Raw genomic sequence first — 16,073 nt, forward strand, 5'->3', positions numbered from 1 at the left:
ATTTGCTCAGGATTTAGCCCTGTGAGTGAATAGAGTCAGTGTGTATGAGTTTTATGCCAGCGTGCTGAAAAGAAAACACAGTATGCATTAAGAACTAAAATAACTGCTGGCCATAGTGACTCACACCTCTTATCCCAGGAAGAAGCTGAAGCAGAAGGATTGCAGAGTCCAGGCCAAGCATGGGTTCCAGGCTAGATTTAGTTGTGTAGTGAGACCCTGCCTCCAACAACAACAAAAAAAGCAGAAGGAACAAGAAGAGGAAAAGAAAGGGGGAAAGAGGAGAAAGAGGAGGGGCACATTGAAATGCCTATGAGGAATAGTATCTATAGGTGGTCGGAAAGCAAGTCAGCTATTGAGTCTGCCCTGTGTGAGGGAGAGATAGTGAACAAGGCACAGGTGCCACAGTCAGTTACTGCACTCACCTACTTTGCAAGTGGCAGCCTTATACAGAAGAGCCAAAGGCTTTGGTGTTCTAGCATGTATTTCCCCTTTCCTACGACTTCTGGGGTCTCGCTTTTATTGTTTTTAATAAGAAGGAGATGGCTGGTTGCTAGACTGCAGTGGAAAACACATATGCCATCGTTTCCGCATGACAAATTGAAATGTTATGCCCTTGAGTTTTCACTTCCTTACCATGTCCTGACTTGCGTTATCTATTTAGAAAACTAATCACTCAGAGTTTTGTGGAACTAAAGGGTACTACAGAACAGTGGTGAGTATAGACTATGTGTTCATAGCCTACTTACTTCACCCTGCAGTGGATAGTAGTGAGACTCCATCCTGCTAGTAGACAACATAGTGCCTTACTCGTTGCTTCTTTTGCATCTGACTACTAGAACCTGCAATAGAATCTTGTGTGGTGAGAGAGCAAGACAAGTGTGCGACTTCCCATTTGAGCAACAGAGATCCTGGTTGGTTCCAGCTCAGAATCAACCAAATCTGGGGAAGTCAGAGAGGAAAAGATAAGTTGAGTTCAGATACTCAGGGGGGAAAAAAAGGAAGTCCAGGAAGACCAATGTGAACAGAGGGGGGGAGGGGGGAGGGAGGGAGGGTGAGAGAGAACTCTAAACTTGCAAACTACTTTGTGCTGTCTTCTATTTTTTTCTATTGATGCATAACATTTGTACTTATTAAGAAGTACAGTGTTAAAAAAAAAAAGAAGTACAGTGTACCAATTCAAAACATGTAATGATCCAGTTGAGATACTAATATTTCTTTGTATTGGGAACCATTAAACTCATCTAGTTCTTTTAAGATCTATAAATGTGTGATATACCTTAATTACCCCGCTATGCTAGAAAACACTAGAACATAGTCCTCCTAGCTAACTATACTTAACTATCTGTTCCTCCCTCTCTCCCGCTCCCTCCCCCCCTCTTCTCTCTCTTGATCCCTTTACTCTCTACTAGTCTCTGGTACTTGTTTCTATGCTATACTTCTCTGGGATCTTTTTTTTTTTTCAGCTTCCACATGTTAAGTGAGGACATGCAATATTTGTCCTTCTGTGACTGATTTATTTCACGTATAATGTCCTCCAGTTCCATGCATATGGCCAGCAGGACAGGATTTTATTCTTCTTGTCCTTAAATAGTACTCCACTCTGTATTCTATACTATATCTTTTTTATTCATCTATCTGTCATAACTTCAGTTGATGACTCTCATGAATAGTGCTCCAATTAAGGTGGTATGGCAAGTGGCCGAAACTTCTTGCTGGGCATTCACTGAAGCCTAAGAGCAAAGAACTTTAAGTACACTACACTCTTTGGGCAAAAATGCAGATACTGAGGTCACTGACAGCCTCTCAGAGACTATGTCTGAGTTGAAAGATAATTCAGTGAGAATAAGTCTGCTTGGAGTCTGTCAGTCCCCTCCCTGGCTTTCTCTAAGATCTAAAGAACACCGAGAGCTAAGCTTTCCTTCACTTGCATGAGCACATTGTTATGTTCCCTACTATAAGGTCACCATTCCATGCTTTTCTTAGAGGAGCTCCAGTTGGATCCTTGATCAGTTTCTTTCTCTTCCTGTTTTTTATTTGTTTTTGTTTTAAAGTTGAATTGCACATACTCTTTATAACCTGGGGCTATTAAAATCCTTTTTTAAAAAGGTGTGACAAACAAAAACAATCAAAGGATTCTTTAATGTGTTCTAAGCCTCGGGGGACTGAGTAATGCTGGTATTTAGGTCTGAAACACTGCTTTGGTAGTAATGAATGCTTTTCCTCCTTTCAGAAGCAGAAGAAACTCTTTTGATTGATATTGCTTCAAACAGTGAGTATCTTTCAGAATGGAATTGGTTTTCATTCTACAAATATTGACTTTAATACTTTACATTGAAGAAACTTTTGGGGGTACATCTTTTGTTTTGCCATCTCATCCTGAAGTCGTCATTTTCTTAAGGCATCCCTAAAAATTATCCTCATCTCTCAGAACCATTCCAGCTGAGCCTAAGAAAAACATAGGTGGCGGCTAAGAATCTCCCCCAAACCTGAACTGTGATAAGCGTTGCTGCTGCGGAGATATAAGCTACTTGAAGCTGCAGACATTGTCTATAGCAATTGTTTCATTGCTGTGGAACTGATTAATTAATAGGAAGAGCTTTGGAAATGCTTAAAGTGCTTGAGGTTTATGGGTCATTTTTTCTTTATTAGTTCATGTGTTCATGCATACATGTACATGTGTGTACTACAATAGGTAATATTTTTAGGTGTAGTGCACCTTTGGTTTGAGACAGGGATTCACCAGCTTGAAGCTCACTAACTAGGCTACGCTGGCTCGCCAGGAAACACCAGGACTCTATCTGCCTTTTTCTGCTTCCTCAGCTCAGATTACAAGTATGTGTCATTTCCAATTTTTTTACATAAGTTCTGAAGATCAAACTCAAATGCCAAGTGCTTTACTGACTAAACTACCTACCCATCCATATTAGGTTTTTAAAAAATTGTATACATAATGTATATGAATATATATTTAAAATAAAGATATAATTACATTCTTTTCCTCCTTCCTATCCTGCCACCTCAGCCCCTCTAAAGGTCCCTCCTTCCCAGCTTCTCCCATGTACCCCACTCTCAAATTGATAGCCTGTTTTTCATTATTATTGTTATATATTAGTGTGTATGCATGGATGCATAAATATATAGATACAGCCTACTGAATGTTTCACTTAGCGTGTATCTGATTTCAGAGATGACTACTTCCTATTGGATAATGTTTTAGAGGTTCATCTCCCCCCAGAGGCAGATTCTCCGTCTCTCAAGTTGTCAGTAGTTGTCTATTCTGTTGTTGTTGTTGTTGTTGTTAGCATACAAAGTAATAGGTTTCATCATGGCCTTTTCAAGCATATTTTTTTATTGAATCTGGTCCCACACCAGCCTACCTCCTTCCTTCTGACCTGCCCCCTTCTCACTGCTCTGCCTTCTGCCTGCATGGCACACAGTTCTTTTACCTGTTTCCCCTCTCCCCAGCTTTCCCTTAAGCCATCTTTTCTTCTCTCGTGGTCCCTTTTCCAGTCTCATGACCTGTACCCCTACCCACACATGCACACATATGCACTCGTATACACATTAAAGTGTAGGCTCTGCATATGAGAAGAATACATGCAGCATTTGCCTTTCTGCCGCTGAGATACTTTGCTAACAGTGTGACAGTTACAGGTACGCCCATTTTCTTGCAAATGTCACGATTCTGCGTATCAATGTGGCTGAATAAATAAATAAATGTCATCTTTTGACTATTATATTCTAGAGCCTACTCCCACCTTGTTTTTATGTTTTTGTGTGAATTCACAATGTTTTCATATATTCTTTACATTATTTTGAAAGGCACAGAGTCCATTAAATGGCTTGTTCTTTTTTTCTTTTCTTTTTTGAAATAATTTGTGCCCTACTTAAGCCCTGTTCCCTCAAGGCCTCCATTCATCAGAGGGAACATGTTCTTCTTTTCGATGTTTCTGTCCTTTTGAGTTTTTTTTTTTATGAGTTTAATGCAAATCACTGACTTTCTGTGCAAGATGTTCTTTGTTTATCGTCTAATTGTACTGTGCTCTGGAGAGGAGAAAATGGGCACTTGATTGCCACTGCAGCTACTGTGTGGTTGCTATGGAAAGTGTAACTGACCATACAAATCTAAATCAAATGGTTTACCTTATCTCTTGTTTGAGTCCATGGATGAGCAGAACTTGCCATTTAGCTTGGAGCTACAGGTTGCACATAATTTTGTTTGGAGAAGGTCTCTGCCCTTGGCACTCTTAATGTGTACTAAATGGTTTTCCAGTTTGGGTTTATTATTCCTTTCTTTAATCATAGTCTTAATGGCTGCTCCTAAACTGTTATGTAAGCCTAGCTACTAACTTCTGTTACAGGTATCTAAGAGAGAAAATAACTTAGAATCTGGGTTGTTTTGTACTTAGACAAAAGAAGAAAAACAGCAGCAGGCTGGAGATACGGTTCTGTTGCTAGAGTATTTATTGCCTAGCGTGCAAAAAGACCTGGTTCCATCCCTAGCACTCCATAAGCTGGATGTAGTAGCACACCTCTGTGACCTCAGTGCAGTGCGGGCAGGACCATCAGGAATTCAGGTCTATCCTTCAGTTACATAGTGAGTTCCAAGCTAGCCTGTGCTACATGAAATACTCCGTCTCCAAATCATGGGGGTTTTTTGGTTTTAAGGAACACAGGGTCAGGGAGAAATCTCAGTGAGTAAAAGTACTTGTTGCACAAGATTGACAACAATCTGAGTTCAACTCCTAGAAAATAGTACCCTTTATTAATGTGCAAGACTGATTTTAATATAAATATATATTGTCTAGATACTAGCGGTAAATATCTTGAAAGTCGTTTTTCTAGTTATAAAGTTAATGCAGCTTAATTATGTATAATTGTGACAATCAAAAAGTTTTGAAGTATCAAATTAAAATTATTATGTAGAATAGGAGAGATAGCTCAGCAATTAAGAGCAAGTATTGCACTGGCACAGGAGCCAAGTTCAGTTCCCAGCACCCATTTCAGGTGGCTCACAACTGCCTGGAACTCCAGCTCCAGGGAACCAACACCCTCTTCTGGGCTCTGCAGACACCTGCACTCTTTTGCATGCATGTTCATGCGTGCACATGCATGAGCAAACACACAAAGGCTTTGAAATTTAACATATAATCTTGAGGTTATACTGTAGCCAACATTTCTGTGTATTTCCTATTGTTTATATTCCCATATAATTGGAATCCTTCTACATACTTTTGGGGGGAGGGTTGTAAGGCTGAGAGTTGAACCAAGAAGCCTAGCACCTGTCAAACATATGTTCCACAGCTGGGCTATAGCCCTACTACTTTATTTATAGTTTTTTATCATGGATTTTCACTTAGCACTTTACCGTGACATTTCCCCTATGCCATTTAAAATCATTTTAAACATAATTTTGTTGTTGTTGTTGTTGTTGTTGTTTGAGGCAGGTTCTATCAATCATAGGCTAGCTTTAAACTCTCTATGTAGCCAGAGATGACACTGAACTCCTGATCCTCTCTATACCTTCCTAGTACTGGGATTAATGTTTTTGTTTCACCATACCTGGTTGTTTAAACATTATTTTTGATAACCAGTATTTCACCATAGATATTTTGTCATACTGTTATTTATCTAGTTTCTTTATAAAATTGAGGCATCTTGAAGGAACATAATATAACTCTTTATTTGGGTCCTATTTTACAGTTCTCTGTAAAACTTTGCAGTTTCTTTTTATACATCAAAATTTTAGGATGAGAATTTTATGGTGGATTTGATTTGCTGGTGGATTGCTTATTATTATCACATAAAACAATTAGTGAGTCTTGGATATTTTGTCCAGTTAATTCACTTAATTTATTTTTAATATTTTTGCTATTTTTTCCATTTTGGCAGATTGATAGTTTTAATTATCTTCAAATTCTGCCTTATTTCTCATAACTACAGCCGTTGACTGTCTTTCATGTCTCACTGTACCAATGGGAATTTGAGGACCAATTTTAAATGATGGTGTTAACTCTTCTGTGTCTCTGAGTTTCAGTGAGGATGCTTCAGCTGGCATTTCCCAGTTAAAGACTTTTCCCTGGTGATTTTCTGGTTCTTAAAAAAAATAATAAATTATATTTAAACCAGACATGGCATGTGCCAGTAGTAGTTGGAATATCTGGCAGACTTAAGCAAGATGGTTGTGAATTCAAGGCCAGTGCTATATAGCAAGTTCAAGACCAGTCTGAGCCACATAGCAAGACTGTGTCACACAGAAAAAGAACAAAACCAACAACAAAAACTAAGATTTTTTTCCGTTCCTTAAAATTGTGCATATGTACTGAATTTTATTAAATTTTCTCCCTGTTTTTCATGGAGATGAATTTATTTTCCCTTTTTCTTTCTTTTATCTCTTTATGACTTTTAGATGAACTCTGTTATGCTAATTTTTAAATAGTACCCTACCTAGTTTATTCATTATTCTACAAATATTTGTTGAGTGCCTTCTATTTGTCAGACCTGTTGGCAAATCCTACAGAATCAACAGAGCACAGCAGAGATAAGAGTCCTGCTTCCGCTTTCCTTTTTCCTTCTGTGCTTTTTGTTGCTAGAGCCACAGAGATGCCTCTAATTCATAAATGTAGTCCATAAACATCTGAATACATTCTGGTCACTATGCACTGTGCTAAGCTCTAAAAAGCAAGAGAAAGCAACACACTCTTGGTGGTTCATGTGTTTTAATGTACAAAAGTGACTTTAGCAGGATTGGATGCTTACATGAATGTGGATTTAATAAATACTAACAAGAAAAGGTGTCAAGAATTTACAAGAGGGGGTCAGTAAATTAGGCAGTGTACTCAGGCAAGGCATTTACAAAGAAGAGACATTTATATTGGGAACAGAGGGCCTAAGAGACAGGCAACAACTGGAGAAAAAAAAGAATTCTCCAGATAAAGGGGGTTGTGAGACTCCAAACTTAGAAGTACCCTGACAGTTTCTGGGAAATAAAAGGCAAGGGTACCTGGAATAGGGCTTGATCACCAAGACAAGAGAGGCTATGAAGTTTTGAAAGCCACAGTGTTGAATCTGCAGTTTTAGACTTAAAAATGAGAAGTTAAGGACTTTTATGCTGATATAGCCTCATTTGCCTGGAAGCAGTTATTAGGCTGCCTTGGTTGTATATGCTAGAGTGTATGGTTGTGATAGAAATGGAGAAATGGGGGCAGATTTGATAGATAACTTTGGAAGTAAGGTCAAAAAGAATCAGCTTGGGTGTGAGGGATGGGAGGAAGAGAAGTGTCAAGGATGAATAAAGGTTTCCAACAGGAACTTAGAGGATTTTGCCCATTTGCATAAAAATCTTGAGGATGGAATGATTTTTCCTTTGAGGGGACCATCAAGACGTCACTTAAAATACATTTTATTTTTTGTGAGTACATTTTTATCATTTTACTTGCTCCCGAGCATAGAGTCATCCAATGCAGAATGGTTGACCTATCAGGAGCTCTACCCTTAGGGAAAGCTCTCCCCTTGAAGCCACCAGCTGCCCCTAGCTCCTCAGTTAGGAATAGGAGCTCATGAACCCCTTTACACTTGATGCTACAATGTTGACTGGCTGATTTTCCAGGTCCTGAGCACATAGCCACAGTCGCCATAAGCTTGAGTACTCTGTGGTCCCGTCATGCCAAGGAGAGAGTTTTGTTTCGGTCCTCCCAAGCCTCTTTCTATTGCTGTTCTTCCACCCCGTCTTTTAGAAGGTCCCTGAACGTTGGGAAAGGAGTGTGATATAGATGGCCCATTTGTGGCCAGGCATGCCACTGACACTCTCTCTTTACTTGTTGACAACTTGTGAGTTTCTTTCTTAACCATGATTCATCTCACAGACTTTTTAGATAAATCCGAGAGCTTTGAGGGCAGTTTGCAACTGTGTCCATTTAGCAGAGTAATAGTAGACTTATTCCTGGGCTTTTAAGTACCCTAACCATGGGTTTGTGGCTCGATTTACAGTACCAGTGAATGCAGTTTGGGCCATGTTTGAGATTTCTTTGAGATACTTCTATGTGGATGACAAATTGGCATCCAAACAGATGGCCGCCAAGCCTAACTAGCACGTGAATGACATCCAAACCATGAGAGATGTTGTGATTGTGTTGAGCGCTGTTTCACACAGTGCTGTCTACCTGCTTACATGAATTAGAAGGAAAATTCACAATTCAGTGGCTCCATTTCAGTAATCACACTTCAAGAGCTCACTAGCCAGATGCATCCATACTGGTTGTACAGTTATAGAGCACTCTCAGCATCTCAGAACACTCGAGATAATGCTATATAGAATGAGAAAACAATTTTGGATAATTCAAAGAATTCTGGGGTTTGTTTGTTTGTTGTTGTTGTTTGGGGTTTTTGGTTGTTGTTGTTGTTGTTACATATAGGAGGAGCCATTTCAAAAAGTAGGAAAAACTAGCCAGGCATGGTGTCACAGTGCCAAGGACCAGCCTCAACTTGGAGAGGGGTTCTGAGGAAGGGATGTTTGGGAGCTACGGAAGAAACGACTTGAAGTCAGTTTGGGGTACAAGATGACAACAGAGTAAATAACAGAATGTCCAAAGTTTGGGATCCACACATGATCTTCTGGGCTCATCCAAAGGAGTTGGGCCACTTCTCCAGCTCTGCCTTCTGTAGAACTCTAAGCTCAGGTTGGTCACTCTGCTGTTTTTGGTGATCATCCCATGATACTGGTATCTCCAAAACAGAATGTCCAGTGTCTGGGATCCACTAAAAAGGGCTTGGGTCACTTCTCCAGCTCTGCTCTCTGTAGCATACACAGCTTGTCTTCTCAACTAGGGTAGACTCCACTCCACCACTGTTGATGTTCTTAATAGTCATCCCAGGTACTTGCACATCCAAAATTCTACAGTCTTCTGCTGCATCTGGGCTTCATTTCAACCAATAGCCTCTCCTAGGCTCTCTTCATGGTACCAAGCCTCAGATTCTCTGCAGGACTCTTTCAGTCCTACTCTTTCAACTGCCACTGAGGCTGCACCTTCACCAATAGCATTGCCTGGCTTCTCATAGTGCCAAGCCTTCAGCTGCTCTCCATGACCCCTTCATGCCTTCAAAAACGGTTTCTGGGTAACTCTTACACTGCCAAGTTCAGCTGCCAGCACAAGGTACAACCTTGGCTGCCTCTGGAGCACAGCTTCTATATGTTGACTCTGATAAGACACTTCCCAAGAGATTTAACCTCAATAATGCTTGTCTTAATCACTGATGATTTCTCAGCTCTAGTTGACCAGCATTGAATATCCCAGCAAAGTAACGGTCTCAGTTTTGTAGTTTTGGTTGTCTTTCTAATCATAGCTGACACTTCAGCCTCAGCTAATCAGAACCAGAGAAATGTAATTCAAAATAACAAATGGCCCCTAGAGTTTTTAAGTTGCCCTCTGAAACGTCATAAGCCAGGCCTCCATCTTCTGCTCTCTTAGCTTCCAAGCTCCCACAGAACAGCCCACTGAGCTCTCAACACTCAATGGCTTTCCTAGTTCAAAGTTCCAAAATCCTTTCAAAGTCCTCCCCCAAACATGGTCAGATCTGTCACAACAATACCCTACTACACTGATACCAACTTGTCTTAGTTAGGGTTACTATTGCCACAGTGAAACACAATAACCAAAAAATGACTTGAGGAAGAAAGGGTTTATTTGGCTTACACGTCCATATCGCAGTCCATCATGAAGTCAGGACAGGAACTCCAACAGAGCAGGAACCTGAAGGCAGGAGCTGATAGAGATGCCGTGGAGGGGTGCTGCTTACCGGCTTGCACCCCATGGCTTGCTCAGTCTGGTTATAGAACCCAGGACCACCAGCCCAAGTGGCACCACCTACAGTGGGCTGAGCCCTCCTACAATAATCACTAGTTAAGAAAATGCTCTACAGGTTTGCCTGCAGCCTGATCTTTTGGAGGCATTTTCTCAATTGAGGTTTCCTCTTCTCGGATGACTATAGTTTATGTCAAGTTGACACCTCATACCTTAAAACCAGCACAATATGTATGTTGTACTTGTGTGCTGATTTCCTCTGGTTGCTCTGGTGGAAGCATGGAGAGGGCATTTAGTTGGACTACTGTGGGTTGGAATTTAGCCAAATAGGTGCTGTGGGAGCCCAGAGGTAAAGCAACAGACAACAATGGTGACATCTGTTTGAGAAAGGGGGAAGTGAAAGCAAGAAGGGTCCTAGGAATGGCAAATGAGGGGATTAATGGGGCCAAGTTTCCTCAAGGTCAAAAACAATTACAGAAAAGATAAGGAACAAGTAGATTGGGAGGACTACTAGACACAGTGAAATGTTTGATTTATGTTGCATGTTAGGGGATGGTACTTCTGTGATGGAAAAACCTAGGATATTCTTGAAGGAGTCACAGCAGGGAGTGAGGCGATGGAGGCTGAAGTGGAGTGGGAAGGCCACTGGGTGAAGAAGGTGAAGGTGGGAACTGGATTCTCTGTGCCAATTTTTAAGCGAGAATGACTAATGGCAGGCATTTGAGTGGAAGTAGAGTCTTATGTAGCAGGCTTTGGATTCTGAACTCTGGGGTTTGTAGAGAGTGATGGTCTTGTAGAGGAAGAAAGAGAAGATGGTATAGCCCAGTGAATGAGCCTCAGAAGAAAGCAGTTTCCTGACAGAGATGGAGAGGGGGTAGTCTATAGGAGGTATTGAACTGCATTATATTTAAGCCAAGCATGATAGTGCTTGTCTATAGTCTCAAATACATGAGAAACTGAGGCAGGGGGAATCACTTGAGACCAGGAATTAAAATTCAGTCTGTGGAAGAAGTAACCTGCTTGGAAACTAGTCAGTTTGCATTTGCCTCTGATTTATAATATAGTTATGTTAGAATCCCTAACAAGTATTTTTCTTAAATTACCAGTGAAGTCAGGTATAGTGGCAGGTGCTTATAATTTCATCTTTTAGGAGCGTGAGGCAGGATCAAAGGTTTGAAATGAGCCTGGGCTACATAGTGAGACATTTCTGGGCTTCCTGTGCAGATAGTCTGTTTTTATTGTCCTGAGGTGGGGCACACATATCAGTATGCCCTAAAAAGCACCACTAGGGCTGGGGAGATAGCTCCGTTGGTAAACTGCTTTTTTTGTCCAAACATGAGGACAAATTTGATCCCCAGAACCCGTATTTGAAAGACAAAAAAAGAGGTGGTGCCAGAAGCAGCTAGATCCCTGGGGCTCACTAGTCAGCTACCCTATACTACCCTACAAGTCCCAGGTCAATGCAAGAGCCTATGTATTTTTTTTTAAACTCAAAATGGATGGATCCTGAAGACTAACAATGACCTCTGTTCTCTCTCTCTCTCTCTCTCTCTCTCTCTCTCTCTCTCTCTCTCTCTCTCTCTCTGTGTGTGTGTGTGTGTGTGTGTGTGTGTGTGTATGCCTGCACGCACAGATAAAGAGATCTCTAGTAATGTAATGAAGCCAATCTCTAGTAATGTAATGAAGCCATGGTTAAGAACTACCAAGGGATACAACGAATGTCAGGTGAAGTGAAAGATATAGGACTGCTTGCTGCCTACAGAGGGCTGAGAGTTGGGACGGTTGAGAGGGTGGAAGAAAGGGGAAGAGAAAACTGGGTCATGGAATAATTTGTTGTTTCTTTTTAGCAACATGTTAAGAGAGCATCCATTGATAATTTGCAAGCAATTTCTGGAATCTTCTGGCCATTAAATAGATGTGTTTTTTTTTTTATTTACTAAAGTATATCTTTAAAAAAATGTAGAAAAGAGAGAAAATGCCCTTGTACCAAATTTGTATCAGATGGGGATGGCTTTGTCTTACCTATTTTGATTCTAACTGACAAGAGGAAGAGAGGAGCCGGGTCCTGAAGCTTCCTGAGTATCATTAGTGCTGCTCCTAACTGACACTTGTCTCCCTGCCTTCATTTGTGTCTGTACAGTGGATTCCCTCCCCCCAATTAAGTATCTTATCTCTGGTCCTTTTTGTTGGCTTTCATTTTTCTCCATTTTCATCTTTTTATCATTCTGACCAGTAATCTTTAAAAAAAAACACTATGTTCTATAAAGATGGAAACAAAAGAGATTTAAAAATTAAGAAAAGCATAACCAAAATTGAGAACTAGATTATCAATGTAAACTAGAATTTTTAATTCTATTTTCCCCTTTCTTATTATTTATAAGTGTAAAGAAAAAAGTCCTGTTCCACAGCCATCTATTTAAGCCATTAAATGCCTTCTAGCTCTGAAGTCTGCCATCACTGTCACCAGGAGAGTGACCAGCTAACCCAGAGCTTTCTCCATCCTAATATAAAAAGTCTTGAATCATACATGGAAAGCCCTTCAATCTCAGACACCTCTGAAGCCATTGGTTACTCTAGACTGTAGAGAACTTTGGGTAATGTGTATATGTGTCTTCCCCCTTGACTAAGCTTATAGCTTTAGAGACACAGGAAAAACAATGTATATAATCAATCAATTAGAATAAGAATATAAACAAATACATAGGCTTCCTGGATTATAAAATAAATCTAAATAGCTGAGTCAGATGATAATCTTAGGGCATCAGAAAACAGGAGAGAGTGTGTTGTACCCTTTAAAAATAATAATAAAAAAAAGCTAGAGAGATGGTTTAGCTGCTCTTCCAGAGGACCTGGGTTCAATTCCCAGACTCCTCAAAGTAGCTCCATCTCTAGAGGGACCCAATGACTCTTCTGTCCTCCGAGGGCACCAGGTACACATGTGGTGCACAGACATACATGCAGGCAATAACACCTATACATATAAAATAAAAATGCTATTTTAATAATTAAAGAACGCTAAACCCTTGGTAAGTTTGCTTTGCTTTTTAAAAAGGTATTACTATGTTTAATGTGTATAGGTGTTTGCATGCATTATGTATAGGCACCATGTACACCCTTAGTGCCTACAGAGGCTAGAAGAAGGCATTGGATGCCCTAGAACTGGAGTTACAGAAGGTTGTGGTTTAACATATGGGTGTTGGGAATCAAATTCCAGTCATCTGCATCAAGTGCCCTCAACTGCTGAGCCCTCTCTCCAGCCTCAGTAACCAGCCCCAGTACATTTGCTTCTAATTCTATTCTTTCTCAATTGACTGTTTTTAAACCACCCAGCTCTGGGATAGATTTGCAAGATTATTCAAGACACCTGTGGTATTTTTCACTTGTGTCAATGAGGAATAGGTATGTCTTCTCAGACCACATGAAGCCAATCCCACTTTTTTAAAGTTAACTTGTAAATTTAATTTACTCGGAACCTGACCATGTGACTTCCTATATTACCTTCATGCCTTAAAATGTTATGCAATCTGGACTTAAATGGTAGGAATTTCCAGTGTGGGGATAGAAAGAGGGTGATTTGTGAATTTATCTTTTGCTAGAACTTAGAAATCCCTACATTGACAGCTGAGAGATAGGGACATAGGCAGCTATCTATGATTTAGTGTGCCTATTGCTAGTCTGCCCGTTGACACAGTTCATCAGCACTGTGAGTACTCTTCCTGTAGGGTTTCTTCTCTGCTTTATCCCCTCCACCACTACAATACCGGAGCCCTTGCTCTTCTACATGTTCTCCTTATTAAGGGTCTAGACTATTTGTAATCTGGACCTCCCTCTGACCAGAAAGCTTGAGACTATCATCCCAATACAGTATTGATAAAGTGTTGTATCCCATAGCTAGGGATCTGTGGATTTCATTCTTTTTAAAGGTGGCTGCAAAATTCGGGTACAGGGAGATTGGACCAGAGAGCGCCACTTTGAAATTCCTGATGAAGAACGCTGTTCGAAGTTCCTCTCAGAGGTCCTTGCAGCTCAGGAAGGTAACTCAAAACTCGACAATTTCCTTTCCACACTTTCAATGGGAGTAAAATGCTGATACGCTGATTCAGAAACAGGTAGCCTTTAGCAAAGCTCCACCCCCACCCTACCCCTTGAGCTCTGATAGCTCTTTATTTTTCCCTTCGGGAAAGAACCCAGGGATAGGTTAAGAAACAAGTCTATCCAGCTTTAAAAAGAGAGTCAGTGGCATGGCATGTAGTTTACTGCAGCCTGCAGTCCCCTCCTTCTGCCCAGAATGACTCAGAGCTGTCGGTATTTCCTTACTTAGTCTCTTCTAGTCCTTTTGAGAATTCTGCTGACTATGCATTTAAGGACTCCGAAGAAATGAATAGCTTTGGCTTGTAGTTTAATGATGGTCTTCCCAGTTTCTGACCTAAGTCTTGTCTTTCCAGCTCAGTCACTGCTTCTTGTTCCAGAACAAAAAGACTCATCTAGCTGGTACCAGAAATTAGACACTAAGGATAAACCTGCTTATTCAGGTATTGGAAAGACTTTCATCTCTGGTTGCTATGCTGGTTTCTGAGCCGGTAGATAGTATTAGTTCAGATGAATTGGTTGTGTGGTGTAACCATTGATTCCATGGCCCTGGACTTCACTCCTGATTCGCTCTGTGGTGGAGTGACTCTTTCTGAGCCTACTTGGAAAAAGGTTACCTGCAGACTTCACATCCAGACAACATAGGTGTGAATGCCAAGTCTGAAACTTACTAATTATGTCATCTTGTTTGAGTGACTCATCTCTGAACTTCTGTTTCCTTCTTTACAGTGTAGAAAAAAATGTTAATGGTACCTACCTTATGAAAGTTATTGAAATGTGAGGAAGGCAAATGATATATAATCCCCTCTATAAGTGTCGGCTTGTATTATTCAGGTTCCAGACTGGTATAACTGTCTGTGATTACAGTTAGTGTGTCAGTGCTTCTGGGATGAATGTGAGTCTTACCCTAATATAAATGATTACTATTCCTGAGGTACCTTGATCCAGTCATAAGTAAATAAAATCCTCGCCTATCCTGGCTATGTTGGAAGGTCTCTTTATCTTCACTTTGTCTTTTGGTCTTGTGTCCTTCAGGGCTGCTTGGATTTGAGGATAATTTTTCATCTATGAATTTAGATAACAAAATAAATACACAAAATCCCCCAACAGGGATTCATCGGGAACCACCCCCTCCACCTTCTTCATCGACTAGAGTGTAAGTCCTCAGTTGCAGTGTACTCCCCCTCTAAGCAGCTTACGTTTTAGCCAGCTTTACTTTGGAATCCATGGTTTATTTTCTAGGCTTCCACATGAAAAGGAAACTTCAAACAAAGAACAGCCCAAAGTGACCAATACCATGCGGAAGCTATTTGTGCCGAACACCCAATCCGGGCAGCGAGAGGGTCTCATCAAACATATCCTCACAAAGCGAGAGAAAGAATATGTCAACATCCAGTCTTTCAGGTTTGTCTGTTTTCTACTCACTGAGTCTAAGCATTTAGGCACAACAGTCTTGATTTGTAAAAATATTAGCTTCATTAAGAATGAAAGCACAGTATAAGGGAATGATTATCTGACTCAGGCTCTATGCTTGCTTAAAAACATATATATATCAAAAATCATGCATAAGCTATAGCTTCCCCTCAGTTGCCTAACTTCAAATGATACCATGTCTACTAATATTTCTATCCATGCTTAGAGGAATAAATCAAACTCACATATAGAAAGCTTCACCCAGTCCTCTGGACTGTCTGCCCTCAATTCTTTCCTATTAGTTTTCATGTCACCTTTGCTCATTATTATATCCCCTTTTCTGGACCCTGATATATCTGGTAGAAAGGGGAGATGATGAGGTGGCATGTATCCCCAGTGTGTTATTCATGAACAGAATATCCCATCTAATCCAAGATACCCATATGGTATCCCACCATGCATCATTTCCCCGAGTTCAAACACATCTGCACTTCCTCATATTCTACATGCTGCTAGTATATGTCATCCCTTCTGCTTTGCCTCTTCATATATTATCTGCCTCATCAATATTTCCCACAGTTGTCCTCATGATCCTCAAGAAGTGAGGGCTTTTGTTTTTGTTTTGTTTTGTTTTGTTTTGTTTTGTTTTTGGTTTAGCTATAGTTCCTTACAGAAGAGTTATCCATATTGGACTGTGTCTAGCACCAGGATAGTTCTTTCTCATCCTAACCTAAAGCTCTCCCTTAATGAGTTTGGATGAAATGTAATTGA

The 16,073-nt window shown here is 40.4% G+C and overlaps 1 protein-coding gene across 3 annotated transcripts in view; it reads left to right on the plus strand.

Moving 5' to 3' along the window:
* Ocrl (OCRL inositol polyphosphate-5-phosphatase) overlaps positions 1 to 16,073 on the plus strand; it is a 54,445-nt gene that overhangs the window by 4,962 nt on the left and 33,410 nt on the right. For 2 of the 3 annotated variants that reach the window (XM_029534174.1, XM_029534176.1), the window contains exons 4-8: positions 2,231 to 2,269; positions 13,724 to 13,834; positions 14,246 to 14,332; positions 14,925 to 15,045; positions 15,132 to 15,293. In XM_029534174.1, coding sequence (XP_029390034.1) covers positions 2,231 to 2,269; positions 13,724 to 13,834; positions 14,246 to 14,332; positions 14,925 to 15,045; positions 15,132 to 15,293 — 520 coding nt within the window. The remainder of the gene's footprint in view (positions 1 to 2,230; positions 2,270 to 13,723; positions 13,835 to 14,245; positions 14,333 to 14,924; positions 15,046 to 15,131; positions 15,294 to 16,073) is intronic. The other variant, XM_029534175.1, reaches the window with a different exon arrangement.

The sequence above is a fragment of the Mus pahari genome, chromosome X (genome assembly GCF_900095145.1).
Source record: "Mus pahari chromosome X, PAHARI_EIJ_v1.1, whole genome shotgun sequence".
NCBI classification, from domain to species: domain Eukaryota; kingdom Metazoa; phylum Chordata; class Mammalia; order Rodentia; family Muridae; genus Mus; species Mus pahari.